General features: G+C 41.6%; 1 protein-coding gene across 1 annotated transcript in view; it reads left to right on the top strand.

Moving 5' to 3' along the window:
• Window positions 1-12,183, top strand: part of wnt10a (wingless-type MMTV integration site family, member 10a) — a 30,450-nt gene extending 18,267 nt beyond the window's left edge. Inside the window, exon 4 of the mRNA XM_086219758.1 lies at window positions 9,343-12,183. Coding sequence (XP_086075884.1) covers window positions 9,343-9,879 — 537 coding nt within the window. The 3' untranslated portion in view covers window positions 9,880-12,183. The remainder of the gene's footprint in view (window positions 1-9,342) is intronic.
• Window positions 12,184-15,857: the final 3,674 nt, after the last annotated feature.

The raw sequence follows: 15,857 nt of genomic DNA, 5'->3' as shown, positions 1-15,857 counted from the left end.
TCTTGACAAGGGAGCTAACAATTGATTTCATATGTTCACGATACGCGAAAACAACAGCTTCCTTTTTGGATAACAGCTCAAGACTGAGTTCTCATTAAACAATTGTGGTGACGTGTATTCTGCTTTCAAACGAAAGAATGTCTTTTTATACTTGTTTGGTGTCTTTTTTTTAATCTAAATTGTACAATCTGCATAATTCAATCTTTATATTGCTATTTACCCCTACCAGTGACTATTTGTTGACTGAGTAAGTGACTTTTGGCACGTTCTCACAATAAATCTCGATGATCCTGGATTAGCTGTGTGTGAAATCACTTCCAGTACAGCAATTTGGCCTTCAAAACAAAAGCAATTTTTTGTGACAGCTGGTTTTGTTCGCCTTATATTGAAATATTCTGACTTGAAATGAGGAGGTTTTGTTGCTAGCTTGTTGCTAAGCTAACACTCAGTCGCTCATTGACACTCTGTGTTGTACGTTATATATTTCACTACTTACTCCCACGTCTTTGTTTTTTTACATATGTTATAATACCCTGGTCCCCCAACTCATTTTTGAAGTACTGTCTGCTCATCTCCAGGTCTTAGCGTATTGATACTACGACACATGAGTGATTTCCATGTTCTGAGCAACTGAGTAATGTTTGCATAAAACATTTATAGACCCATATATCTATTTTTAAGCTGACTGATTTGTTGGTAAATGCCTTTGACATGTAGACTAGAAAAAAAGAGGATGTGGTTGAATTGTGATGAGCTCTGAGATGCCAGCAAGTGGAAAATATAGTATTTTTAGGCATAACATTGCTGCTTCCCCAGCGCACGTATCAGGCTATAAAAGTGATTTGAGCCACGATGAATCTAAAGCAGCAACCCCTCCATTTTGATCCAAACCAGCAGTAGCGGGATTTGTAGCTCCTTTTATGCCTAATTTGACCCTTGAGCGCTTTGGAGAACCCATCCACGTTAATTCATTGAGTCAGAACCCACACGAGAAGAAAAGTGTGTTTGATCGAAAATAGCAACATTAGTGTGGGGTTAGTCCTGTGCTTCTCAGAGGCTACTTCATATCATCAGTGGTGTGCAGAGCATTCCAGAGTCCTGACAGTGCAGAGGGCAAGCATTTGATCTGACCCACCACATACAGTCTATCTGCAAACATGCGCATGCATGTGCACCAACGCACGCTTCAAATGACTCCGTGCTTGCAAGTGTCCTTCTCCTTCAAGCACATGAACACACAGGCGAATGTTTCATCGTAAACTCTCAACAGGTGGAAGCGCTTATGCTGGTAATAACATTTTATTAGAGTCTCTAAATGAGAACTGTGGACATTGTGTGTACTTAACAGTGAGTAAATACTGCACACAAACATGCGCTCTAATGTGGTATACTTCCTAATGTACACTGTAGATATGCTCGGTAATTGCATGTCATTGTGTTTGCATGTGCGCGCGTGTATTTGTCTGCGTACGTTTAAGTGTTCTTTTGATGCAAGGCGTTTGATTTGTTTAAAGTGATGCCTGGGCTTAATGTGCTTCTGTGGGATTTGTTTGTGTGCTTTGATTTTGCCCCGGCTTTCTGCTTGGCTTTAAAGGTCCTTTAGTAGATTTTCTTTGAACTGACAAACACGAGTTGGTGTGCAGACGAGTCTGCTGTTCATCAGTGAGAAAGGTCGATCGTGGGACACAAAGACATTAGATTAGGATTTTCCCAAAAGCGCTCAGTGATGATGACACGGTGATTTAGTGCGCACTACAAAACAATGAATAAGCCTTCAGTTATACTGGTGTAGTTGTTATTACTGGCAGTACTGATGATCACGTGGTGAACATGCAGTGCACAATGATGATGCAGAAAAAGGTTTTAAACTAACAAATGATTTGGAAATCATTTTAAACTGACAGATATTTAGAAGACTTTGTGGAAATCGAAATCATTAGGACTTCCCAGCCTGGGATGGGGGTCTCAGAGAGCGCATTCTGCCACCAAAGCAAGCCAAAGCCAGTGTACAATAAGCAGCAAAGAGCAGGAATTTATTCAGTTTTTTCCCCTGAATTGAATGAACTCTACCTTTGCCCTCCTCTGAGTTTTTGGTTAAAATCAGCCTTGTAACTTTTGTACAATCCTGCTGACTGACAAAGACCACATAAAACCCTGCTTGATGGAGGTAAGAATGAGAAACACAAGGTAATACATGATTTTTTTTCCCTCTATTGTGGGATTCCTCATCAAAGGTGATGCAGACAGACAGAAACTCCTCATTAGTAATTTTCCCTTGTAAGGTAGCGACATCGCTGGCTCCAGAACTATCACTGAGTCAGGAGTGAATCAGAAGTGTAACATAAAGTGTGGCAACACTTCACCTTTGGCATACTGCATTCATGCCCAGCATGCATTTTTGATGGAACAGTAACAGGCGCTTGCATGCCGAAAAACGGCCTCATTATGTGTGCATGTTCAAGAGAGTGATTAGTATAATTACAGAGTATCGCTAAAGGCCGTATCTGTATGCAAAAAGACAACAGTAGCAAATACTTCATTTATTCAAGCCCACAGAAAAGAAACAGGTTAAATTGGGCTAATTGCTTGTGAAAAAAGGCGTGTGTGAGGATACTGTCCAGGTAGTACGAGTCACTTTGCTGGTTCGAGTCTGGCTGGTAACCTCTTTCTTTTGATTCTGTCACAGTAAAAGTAAAATATGCCATAAAACAGCATGTCAGGGGATTAGAATGCATTCTGGAATAATCGCACCTTCACTTCATCAGTGTCCTCTGACTCATTTTTGAGCGTCAGGTGGTAACCAGAACTCTGAGCTTCAGTTTACTTCATCTGCTCCTCTTTGCACAGTAGTCGACTGCAGTTCTTTTCAGCAGTCTACTGTATTATGTAGCCTGAAGTCCTAATCTGCCACCAACATGTTGCATTTGATCTCTGTCTGGTGTGGTTTTATAGACGCCTCTGTCTCACTGTGCAAGCCAATTAAAACTCGCCAGATGTTTGTTTCTAACTGTGGCGCACCGGCACACTGGAAGCAGCTACATTGTTGCTGTGGAGTGAAATATATATCAGCAGGTTTACTTCATCAACTCCAAACTGTTACATTGTTCGGAAAAGGCCTTTTCTCGCCAAGTAATTTAGAAAATATACACAAAACAGTGTGATTAAACTTATTCAACTTTAAAAAGATTTTTTTTAATTTATGTTATGTGAGTTCATTGATATGAACCAGGGAAAGTTTAAAAAAGGACTTTTTTTAATGTATTACTTTCAGGGAAATGTGCAGGAGGTCTAAAGCTGGCAGGGAGATCGAGGCTGGACTTGGACAATAGATGACTCAATAAAGCAGCTTTTCATTGAACAATTAATCTCAAAAGCTGAAGGTACACAGTTCAGACCTCTGTAATTTGCCTCATCCAGCAGTGTTAGTCTCCACTGGTCCAATTAACATGTGTGTACAGTATTTATGGACTTCCTGGCTCGTTTGGCGAACAGAGTGGATGATCAAATCAAAATGGCTGACAGCAGCAGGCCATGTTTGAGCCTTCACCTTCACACACACTCCTGCACACATGCTCTTACAGTACATACAACTGCTTTGTATATCTACACCAAAGAGATCATCCAAAGATCTTCTCCTCCCCCCGTCATCTTCTCTTCCTCTCCCCTCCCCATTTACTGTAGACCCCCTCCAGCTCCCCCACAAGCCCTTCCTCCATCTGTGAGGCTCAGTCTCGTGATTTATAACAGGAAAACAATAAATCCCTGCATCACTTCTTTTTTTTCCACAGATGTCAAGTCACATATTGTAAACACATACACACACACACACACACACACACACACATGCTTGCACAAAGCTGTCCTTCTTTGTTTCACATTTGTAGCTCCAGGTGTAACTGAACACGGACAAACGGGAAAATCACAAGTTTTTGCCCCGAGACTCGTCTAAATCTGGGAAAATACAGAAGAATGAGAGGAGCTTCGTTTTTCCTTCGTTTGATTTCAAGTCAGGATGCAGCAGTTGTGAACCTCTGGACCGATACCCATCGATATCAATACCAGTGTTTAAGATGATAATTTAGCAGATAGCAGATGTGTGTGTTTTTTCTCATATCTTAGCATTCTTTTATGCACTGGTATTTATTCCCCCTTTGATGCCAGTGAAACCAAGACTCCACTATTTTTGAATCTTTTAGCCCTTCATCACGGCATCTTTGAGACAAATTAAAGCCGATACATTTCTGAAGCAACTTTACATATTACCTAAACCTTGGCCGCCACCATTGAGCCCCATGGTATTTACGGATACACTGATGGTAGTTAACAAGGCCATTATTGGCCAATAGTTAATATGTGGTTAGTTTACCTTTAAATCAAAATAGCCTTCAAAGCTATAATGCAGAACGTTATGTCATCGTCCCGCTCTAGGCTACGCAGTGTTTTAACTTTAGAGAACAGAGGATAAATGGCATGAAAATGAGTCGTCCCCCAAATTTGATCTGTTAAGAGCTGCAGGATTACATTGTTTGTCCACCTGAAAGTTAGCAGGGGGTTAACCGGAGGTAGTCGTCCAGTACATGGCTTCCACTGCTGTTATTTTTGCAGCTGTAAAACTGCGGATAAATTATTCTTAGCGTCTCACAACCCCCACAAAGTGACTCCTTACACACATCGGAAACTGATCCATAACATTTGGGAAGTCTATAAGTACCGCGCTGTTAAGTTATTCATCCGAATTCAAGCGGAGGGCGAACCAAGAGCCAGCTCTGGGATATATCGTTCACAGCATATGCAGGAGTGTCACCACACCATCTCATGTGAAGTGCAGCATTACCTGGCTGCAGTGAGCTGCACCGGCACCACGTGAAGCAAAGGCTTGAATGGAAGGGAGGTTCATTTATATGAAAATACGATGCACCAGAGCTTTAAGATATCCAGCGATCTTCCCCAGGTGACACTTCTTCCCTCTCCTGTATAAATCCACTCCACCGGCGTTTCCTGCGGCTCTATTGTGAGACGGATCATCTCTCGACATGACATCCTGACACACCACTTCTGATACAGCAAGAGCAGACAGCTTCCCTACTTCCTTTTACCTTTTAGGGGTTTGATTGTAGCTGTTTGCCTTTCAACTACACGTCAAAAGAACATTTGACATTTCCACCCCCCCCCCCCACACACACACACACACAAAGCACTTTTCACCCCAGAGCTCTTTTTTTTTTAAGTGTTCAGAGCTTATAAACCTTTTTAAGTTAGTTTTTTTTTTTTTTTTATCAGAGCAGAGCTGTTTTGCTTTTGTACTGAGCATTTTCTAAATTGCTATAGTATGTGTGTCATGTGCTGTTCCTACCTTACGTAAGCTTTTCTTTTCCGAAACAAAAATATAGTCTGAGACCCACTCGTTTCGGTCATAATCTCCAAGAATTGGCTTTTATCCCTGCAACAAAATATCTAAATGTCACTCAAAATAACCCTTTTTTTTTTTGGAGCTGTTTTTCTTCTATCACTGTTCTTTTAAAGCGTTCTCCCGCTGTGAGTGTACCATCAAACAGTAGCAATGTGGATGCAATTATGACTCCTAGGTCAGTTTGACTCTTTAAAGTTGAAGTGGGTTGGAGAGTTTTATGATTACAGACTTTGCTGTGTGTTTAAGGCCAGCATGTTTGTGATTCTGGGGTTGCCTCTGCCCCGATGTAAAAACTGAACCAAATGCTGCAGTCTCAACTCGGTGTAAGCGCTGTTTGAGCCATTATAATGCTGTTTAGAAAAAGGCGGACAGGCCCTAGTATCTCTCCACCGCTGATCGTGGCTACTTCAAACTGTCTTTTCAACAGTAAAACTGTATTTATCCTAAATGCATGCTGGTTACTTTTTGTTATCTTAACACACATGTTGGGCCAAAATGCAACGATGCAAATGCTGAAAATATTTAGAATTCTTTTATTTTAGGCGGCAGCTAACATTTAATTTTCTCAAATACTTCACATTCCTGGCAGGTTTGTTGAGTGACATTTACATAAACACGTAGGTTTGCAAAAATGTCTGTAAAGAAATAAGAAACCAATGCATAGAACTCTATGAGCACAAGATGACCTGCTCCCAAGCTTTTATTTATTTTTGCTAACAAGCAGCTATGTCTTGTGGCTGTAAATTAATCTAATTGTAGGGACAAATTATCTCGTGGCCACAAATTAATGAAACTTTGGGAGGAAGTTATACCCTCCTGCCACAAATAAATGAAAGCCTTGGGTCAAGTTATATCTCAAGGCCATAAATGAATCGGTGGGAACTCGTTGTATTTTGTGGCTGGAAATGAATCACGTTGGGAGGAACGTTATTTCTCAGGGCCACAAATGAATTAAATTGTGGGAACAAGTTTATCTCGGGAACCACAAATGACTCAAAGCGTTGGGATAAGTTCTATCTTGTGGCCACAAACGAATCAAATTGTGATGATAAGTTATATATTAGGGCCATAAACGAATCCAAGTGTGGAAACAAATTTTCTTTTTCCGGCTCTCCCCGCGGCCGCTGTGGGGCTGCGTAGCAAAGCAATATTTCTGGATCATTTCTTACATCAGCTCTGGTAGGATGTGTCATGACTCTGCTGCTCCACAGGTGGTCTGATAGTTTTTAATCCTGCGTTAGTTCTGTTTTTTAGACTATGACTGATCACTATTGACTTTGGCGCTGTGGCATGGAGTGAGTGTTTTCTTTTGCTATTCTTTTTCACTTGCTCATTCCAAAAAGATGAGTCAAGTGACATCATTTCTCACTATCAATTCAATTCTTCCATCCACCTCTCCACTCATTCATGTTCCAAAAAAAGGAAATGTTTTTGTGCCTCTGTGACCGGAGGCTTTGTATTTTTGGGTTGTCAATCATTCCGTCTGTACTATTATAGGGTAGATTAGAAACGCTGGGAGGGAATTTCACCACATCTGGCACCAATGTCCTCCTGGATAAACTGATGTTCAGGGTCAAAAGTCAAGGTTGCTGTTGCACACAAATGTCTAATAGGATAAAACATTGAAGTGATGGCATTTTACATTGAAAAGTTCAAAGGTCGGCTTTGCTGTGACTTTGTAGTATTCTGCAAAAAAACAGAGCATTTGTCCCACTTACTGAGAATGGCTAACTACAGTATGTTAAGCACATTCACATCTAAAAGCCTGCGTTTGATAAACACTGATGCCTCTTAACAGGATTCAGACTTGCTCTTTGGTGTAAACACCAGGAGACGCAGAAAGAGGAAAAGACAAAAGGTGGAAAAGAAGAAAAAGGACGTTACTAAGCCCTGAGGTCCTCCTCAAAGTACTCACCTCTGGGACGCAAAAGCAAAGCGAGCACAACTGGAGTACAAACCTCCAGAGCTGGGGCATCATATGGCCTTGCACCCCTGAGCAAAGGCCCAAAAATGAGGGGCATCAGGCTGCAAGTGCATATTTCAGGACAGGACAGGATGGAGGGAGGAGACTCTTATTGTAGTAATTATTTACAATTCATGCCATCTTCAGTTATATTGGGTCACAGAATTGATAAATAGACATCCCCCCCCCCCCATTGCATTTGCGTACATCGTGTTTTTTACATCGGCGTTGACATATAGAGATGCCAGCAACGATCGCTCAGAGAAACGGGGCCTTAGAATCTTTTTTAACAATTGCAGAAACCTTTTATTGAATTCCTGAAATGACTCTACTGTATATATTTTGGACTCTGAACAAACAAGGATGTAAACAGGTTGGCCGAAGCCTACAACTGCCAAAGTAATTCGTTTTTTTCCTCCTTTACTCTGCATGCTTTGCTCAATTCAGAAACCCACAGCATGAAATTGAGACTCGCTGCTTGAAGCCAAACTTTTACCAGCTTGTTCTCTTTCCCACTTGGAAAGTTGAAGTACGGCACAGGGAGCCTGCGCTTGTCAGAGGTCCAGTTTAAGCTTAGAGGAGGAAGTGATCCACCTGATGAGCTTCATGGGACAGTTTCACTCTGAGATGACCCGCACCCCCAAACACACACACACTTAAACACATTGGTTCAGCAGGTTAACCTGTGTGTCTGCCACTTTTATGTATGTGTGTGTGTGTGTGTGTGTGTGTGTGTGTGTGTGCGTGTGTGTGTGCGTGCGAGAGAGATTCTTGTATTTCATCTGTGGAATGTGTGACATTTGCAAATGTCCTGTGTGTGTGTGTGTGTATGCGTGTGCTGATAGGGGCGGCAGCAGAAGCAGCATCTGTCAATATTCTGGGTGGCCCAGTGTTCCTGTTGAAACTTAACGTTTAGAACTGGCGATGAATGATAAACACACACACACAGTACAGGCTAGGGGACATGTTACTAGGATGAATCGGGCTCTTGCCGTGTGGGATATTTGTGTGTGTGTGTGTGTGTGTGTGTGTGTGTGTGTGTGTGTGTGTGTGTTGGTCATGCTCTAACAGGACATTTGCAGATGTACTCCATACATGAGGATCTGAGGCCTTTCATGAGAGTTTGGTTGTGGGTGTTGTAGTTCTTTCTGTCTGGGCCTGTAGTCTGCTGGAAACGATGATCTCACTGTGTGGGAAAACCTTCATTGATACTCTGTCTTGCCATGTAATTAAACAATCATCACTTGTTTTCAGTCACATTGTTCAGGAAATCATCTGCCAGCACAAAATCATCTCAATAAAAGGTCATGAATACCGCTGATGCGCTGCTGCATGTGCTCCATGCTGGGAGTCGCTACCTGATCCCACAGAATGAATGATACCGGTTCATAATGCCCGGTGGTGAGAACTGTCGCTTCCCTGCTAGAAGGTACTCCAACTTCCTCCCACAGACCAAAAATATGCGACTCAGGATGATTAAGACTCTCAATTGGCTGTGAGGTGAATGTGAGTGTGAGCCGTCTGTCTGCTCCTGTGAAGACCTGAAGCCTCCTGCAACCCTGTACAGGATGAGTTGGGTTCTCGCTGAACCAGTAACAACTGACTTTTATATGTTCATCATGAAGACTTACGTTTAAGACTTTAACCTGTTTTAATAATTCTGAGTCTTTTGTCTTCTTTGGTCTCCCTCCTGTCATTACTCGCCCATCATCTTGGCTCGTGTGTCACCACATTGCACCTGCTACTCTTAACTGAAGTATCAATAAGCTTGGACTTTATTGCTTTTTGGGTCTTGAGTGATTAATATTTCACATTTATATGCCTTTTTGTCTCTAATAAGGCCCATAGACGCCCATAGAAGGGCCAAAAGACTTCTGACATGTCGACTAGAGATCAGCCTGCGCCAACCTGCAGCACCACTGTCACCCTGACCTTCTGCCTCTCGTTGTCCGTCTCTGTCCCTTCTCAGGTGGTGCTGGACCACATGAAGAGGAAATGTAAGTGCCACGGGACGTCCGGCAGCTGCCAGCTGAAGACCTGCTGGCAGGTCACCCCTGAGTTCCGGATGGTGGGCTCAATCCTCAAGGAGCGCTTCCACATTGCCACGCTCATCAAGGCTCACAACCGGAACACCGGCCAGCTGGATCACTCCCACCACCACAACAACCACCACAACCACCATAACCATCACAACCACCACCACCATCACCACCACCACCACCACCACACGCATCGGCGGCGACCAAGCATCAATGAACTAGTCTACTTTGAGAAGTCGCCGGATTTCTGCGAGCGGGACCTGGGTTCGGACTCAGCAGGCACGCAGGGTCGGATCTGCAACAAGACAAGTCCCGGCATGGACAACTGTGAGAGTCTGTGCTGTGGGAGGGGCCACAACATCCTGCAGCAGACGCGGAGCGAGCGCTGCAACTGCAAGTTTCACTGGTGCTGCTATGTGGTCTGTGAAGAGTGCAGGATAACAGAGTGGGTCAGTGTCTGTAAATGAAGAAGCAGAAGACTACAGAAAACAAAGAAAAACACACTTTATAAAATCAAGAATATAAATTAGAGAGGGGAATATGACTGTTATATATGTGCCCCAATCGTTTTTTGCGGCGGACTGCTGTTTTCCTTTGCAGCAGCCTGCAGGAAGATAGATGTGCATGTTGGTAGGAGTCTGCACATGCAGCACGTGCCCAAAGCTGCCACAACCCTAGTGAGCATGAATGTTCTACATTTCTGTTGATATAAAGGAACACAGTAATACCAGGTAACTCTCTGAACACTATAAAAGCAACGATTGGTCAGCGACATTTGCTAGCGCACAGCTGCGTGAGACTCAATCGAGCCGAGAGGAAGAAGAGCGCACCAGAGATAATCTATGAGTGGAGGAAAGACGGAGGTCTGCGTCTTGTAAGTGTGGGAGGACATCTGATAATTTTTTTTCCCAGACTGATCACACCATATACGGCAGTCCTCCCATCGCAGATATGACCATTATTTACATCATAAATGCCATGATACACAGTATTTTTCATGTCTCCCATCGGCATAGAGTAACAAATATAGACTGTTTCCCATCGCGGGATTCACCACGCACAGGATTTGTCACAGCGCGCCTGGAACACTCAAGGATTTGGTGCCTTGTTCAAGGGCAGTTCAGAAAAGTCAGTGTTTATAGCAGCTATCAGGTTAAAGGTAAGACGTGTCCTTATCAAAGCAGCTGCAGATCAGGGGATTCTCGTCAAAAGTACCGTGTATCCATAAAGCAAAGCCCAGCAAATTCAGTCTGGAGTCAAGGAAATTAATGGACTGACTGAATGGACTGTTGCTGCGTCAATGGAGTGACCGTAGAATAAAAGATGACCGTGGTGGAGAGGAGGATGTCACCACAGTGATTTATCAGAGAAGCTGAAACTTTCACCAATCAAAAGACAGATCTGGTTGTCTGATTGCTGCTGCTGCTGCTTCCTGGGAATCCTCGTATCAGAGCCCAGCAACTGACAACACCCCCCCCCCTCCCTTTTTTTTAATGGAGGACGTTGAAACAAAATTCACGCTAATCAGCTTCCGAGGGAGAACAAGCACTAGGCCTTTCCACTATCCCGTTGTTCTTGTGACGTAATTGTGACATAAGCTTGTACAGCTGTTTAGAGATGATGTATTACAACTTCCCCTTCCACCGCACAGGTACATTGTCCAGAATATTCTGTGTGCTGTCTTTGTCGTGTGTTATGTAGACTAAGAGGACTTTTAAGAGCACAGCGCACCATAGACCCTCATGTTGATTTACCACTCATCCATTATCCGGACAGCATTGTAAATAAAATATAATAATGCTGTATAAATATTATTTGATGTGTACGGAGCCCCAGAGAGGCCATTTTAACTTTTTAAACTGAGGCCACAAGATGTTGCTTTTCCTCACAATTTGATTAATTAGTGGCCACAAAACATAACCTATTCCCACAAATTCATCAAGCGTTGGAAAGGAAATTCTATCTTGTGGCCACCAAGTAATCGAACTGTTGGGAAAAAAAATCTATATCCCATGGAGACAAATAATGAAAAATTGTAGGAACAAATTATATCTTGTGGCTACAAATAAATCAAATTGTGTGAGCAGGTTAGATTTCATGACCCCAAATAATCATCTTTGTGTGTTCATTTTTTGATTGGTCTTGGAAAAAAAAAAAAAAATCTATCTTTGTTGTCTCTCCGCGGCCTCTCCGGGGCTCCGTGGATGCTTGTGATGTTACAGTGCACACACACACACACACACACACACACACACAAGCGAGCTCGGTTGTCATCAACCAGTGTTCCCGTGCCATGTATTGTGTGCACACTGTGTAATATATCTACACTCAGTTTCCTCACACTTCTTCAGTGCATTTGTACCATGGGGAATCGCGACGGCTACAACTACAGAAATACCAAAGCTGATATGGATTTCCGCCACATGCACACTTTGAAGAGCATTTTGTGGACTACAAATGTGCATGAGTGGGGCTTCTTATCAGACAGTGTAATTTATTTCAAGCTAATATGCGTCTGAAAGCAGAGGTAGAGAATCTGGAGTTCTGTGTCTGATGTTACAGGTTATTTGGATTCTGATAAGTTGTTTGCACATACAGAAGCCTGTCCAGGAGGAATCTCAGTTATATGCATTTTTCTCATGTAATTAATGTAATGTATGTATGTATTTTTATGTTTTAATATGGTTATTATCTAAGTTATTTTATTTTTGTGGATAACTTAATATTTGTCAAACAAGAAAGAACAAGCATAATATTGAGAGGGGATTCAATGTGATGAAATAATAAAATACATGAAAGTTGTGTTTGCTAAAAGAGCTTTCCTTTGTTTATTTTGTCATCATTTTGCTGCTACATATTAATGATGCTAAAATTGAAGTTATTTATAGTGTGGCTCACCAGAGGTCAAGAGTTCACACATTTCATCAATTCTCAAACATACATATTCAGATAGTAATCCTATTATGTTTTTTGTTTTGTGTATTTTATTAGCAGAAATTTGAGTCACAAAGGTATCAGGTAAATTAGTCATAAAAAAGTGAGATGCTTCAGCTGTCAAAAAAAAAAAAATAACTCTAACATGCTGCATCAGGTACAGGTATGTACCTGAGTGCATATTAATACTTTTGTCAGCTGGCAGACTTATGACAGCTTTTCCAGTGTTTTAAAAGTCATAGATGTTTTTCATAGAAACCAATTTAACTTGGAATTCAGCCATCATTAATGCTATTTTACCGCTGTGACAAGTCGGAATGTTTCAGTGAAAAAAAAAAAAGCCTTTCCTGCAAACGTCCTGTCTGTGTGTCACTGCCATTTGAATATTACATGAATGGTTGTTTTTTTTCTGTTGTATTTAATCCTCCCCTTACTTAATTTGAGGCCACAAGATATAAATTGTCCCCTGAAAATGAAAAATGCAAAGGCTGCATTCTCCTCATTTATTTGATTTGAGGTTGCAAGATATATCTTGTTCCCTCCAGTTTGTTCTTTTAGGCCACAGGCTATGAATTTTACCCTAATTTTCTGTTATTTGAGATCACATGACAAAACTTTTCCCCTTAATTTAGCTATTTTTTTGGCCATTTAACTTGTTCCCTCAATTTCTTAAATTTCTGCCCGCAAAATATAATGTTTTACTTAGATTGGGGAATTTTGCGGCCACACGGCAAACTTGTTCCCTCACCTATTTATTTCATGGCTTCGTAATAACTAAAAAAAAGAGGGAAGGTATATATATTATGGCCAGAAATGACTCAGTCTGAAGAAACAAATTATGTTTTTAGATATATATATATTTATAAAAAATATGATATGATATGACAGGTTTTTTATGCTATTACGCTCTTGATATATCAATTCTGCTGAGGAGAAATGTGTGACTTTAATCTATCCACCGTGACTTCGGTGGGAAAAGAAATTAAGTGACATATTTCAACACTTGACATATTCTGAATATTTCTTTGGAAGCCTTGAGATTTACCCAGATCAGATAACGCCACAGGCCTGTGGTCAAGGGTGTTCTCTCCCTTACCAGTTGCTGCTTGCGTGCAGAGAGAACTCCTGTTGAGTGTCCTGACTCACTTCTATCTTCTGCACCCCGAGGGAAGTGATGAAGTCACCAAGTCAAGTGTAAGAATGCTAGAGATACACTTTCAAAGTAAACAGATGTGCAGTAAAAATGCGCTATTTCAGATTCTGCGGTTCTATTCTTATCCAAACATACTGCTCACATTCGGGGAGGGAAAGCAAGCCTCGTCTTGCCGCTCTCTCGGCCCCTGCTCTCCTCTCTGCAGCCCCAACTGTACGTTGAGTTTAGCATGCATCGTGCATCTTTCAGTGGACTGAATGTTTGATATACATGCTCTTCGTCTCCCTCTCTGCACCTATAAATAGTTAATGTGAGTATGTGTCAGTGTGGTGACAAGCCTGTGTGTGAATCGCCAGCGTGTGTTTGTTTATACAAGCATTTGTGTTTCTTTTTGTGGGCACACGCTTGTTAGTGATGGGGTATGTGTATGCATGCGTGTGTGTGTGTGTGTGTGTGTGTGTTAAAGGTACCAAGGTATGGAAACTCACGACTGGGCTCGTCCACTTCAATAGCAGCCAGATCAGCTTCCATTATAAATTCGTTCTATGTTCATACTCTTCTGTTTTTTTCCACTGTTATGTTTCATCTTGCACGGAAAGAAACACCTGCCAAATTATCATATAACTATTCACAGCCTGAGCTGATATTATAATCCTTAATAAATGCTTGTTTGATATCAGGTGCCTCTAAAAAAACAAAAAAAACAAAACATTAATCTTCATGAAAATAGGTCTTGCTTGAGTGTCAGAACACCAGGCCTGGACTTGTGTGTTGAGTTTATTGGAGCAGTAGCGGCTGTTATTTAGATAGCAAGTCCCAGAATGACGAAGACAACTTATGAATTAGCTGCATTATTGTTTGATATACCAGTTTTTTCCTTCTTTTTTTTTTTTTTTTGCAAATGGACACTCACTATCTTTACACTACAGCATGAGACTAATCAGAAAACTTGCAAAACACATCACTTTTTCCTAAATTACTGGGGGGGGGGGGGGGGTGACAAGTGTTCACATGACAGGTTTGGGCCTTGGGCCCTGCATACCGAACCATCAATAAGTACATTAATTCACCACAATTGCTCATTGTTGTTTTCTGAGATAACTTGTCACAGCTTTTTGATAAATCAGTTATCGTCACGGTAAACTGACTAATTAAAGACATACATTAAACGTACAAGCAACAAGCTTCCAAACAGTAATCAGCACATTTGTATGTGCTGAGCGTGCGAGAGACAGAGAAAGATAGAGCATGCTTCTCTCTCTCTCTCTCTCTCTCTCTCTCTCTCTCTCTCTCTCTCTCACTTTCTTGCATATACTATAAGTTAGTGTGTGAGCGTTTGTGGTGCGTGCAGGTGTATATATAACTTCGGGAGCGTGAGTGCTTTTATTTCAGTGCGGGTGCATGACTTTTTGTCAGTAATCAAAACAAAGTCAGCTCCTAATGTTTGTCCTTGCACAGGTTTAAGCTTCTGGGTGTGAATTTAAAAAAAAAAAAATATATATATATATATATATATATATATATATATATATATACAAAACTATATATATATATATATATATATATATATATATATATATATATACAAAACTATATATATATATATATATATATATATATATATATACAAAAACCAATTGACAGATGAAGTTGGTGCCCCTGAAAAAAATTCACATCAGAGTCTGGGGGATTTCCTTAGCTCCTCTGCATCATTTGCCCTCCACTGTGGCCTGCCTGGTCTTGGGCAGGGAGACATGGTCATACCTGAGCAGCTTCCGTCGCTGTCCTGCCTTCCTGCACACTTCTTGACCTGCTGCTGCACGGCATCACTTGACCCGTGTTCCACGTACAACATGCACATGAGTTTTCTGAGGCATTTGTGTTTGAATGAGGGACTTGAACAGTTTCAGAGGAAAGCTGATCGTGTTGATTTCATCGTGGCAGATGTGGGCAAGCTTATATGTATGTATTACATCAAAAACACAATTTGATGTATTACCATTTTGGCCTGCACAATATCACTTATGTGTTATCTTTTTCATTTGTACATCAGGGACTCCTGACAGTATCAACAGGCTTCTGAATGCACTAATTTGTTCTAGTATAGCTGAGGACTTTTTTAGCCCTCCTTTTAGTACTACAGACAGGGACCAATGCCTGCTGGCCAATAGGAACTCCATCCTCCTGACATCTTTTGTGTCCTCTTGTACCTGCCAGTCACCATGGTTACAGGAGACAGCTTAAGAGGCATGCTGGCAACACAAGCATCCTTGGATTTTAGCCTTCTTGCTAGCATGCCAACCTTGCATGACCCAGTTCGTGAATGTGAGTCCAGTGCGTGATTTTGCTTGTTACACA

This window comes from Aulostomus chinensis, chromosome 12, assembly GCF_037954235.1.
Source record: "Aulostomus chinensis isolate RoL2024-O1b breed Wild chromosome 12, RoL_Achi_v1.0, whole genome shotgun sequence".
Lineage (NCBI taxonomy): Eukaryota > Metazoa > Chordata > Actinopteri > Syngnathiformes > Aulostomidae > Aulostomus > Aulostomus chinensis.
Note: the sequence above shows the minus strand (reverse complement) of the source record. Positions and strands in the feature narration are given on the sequence as shown.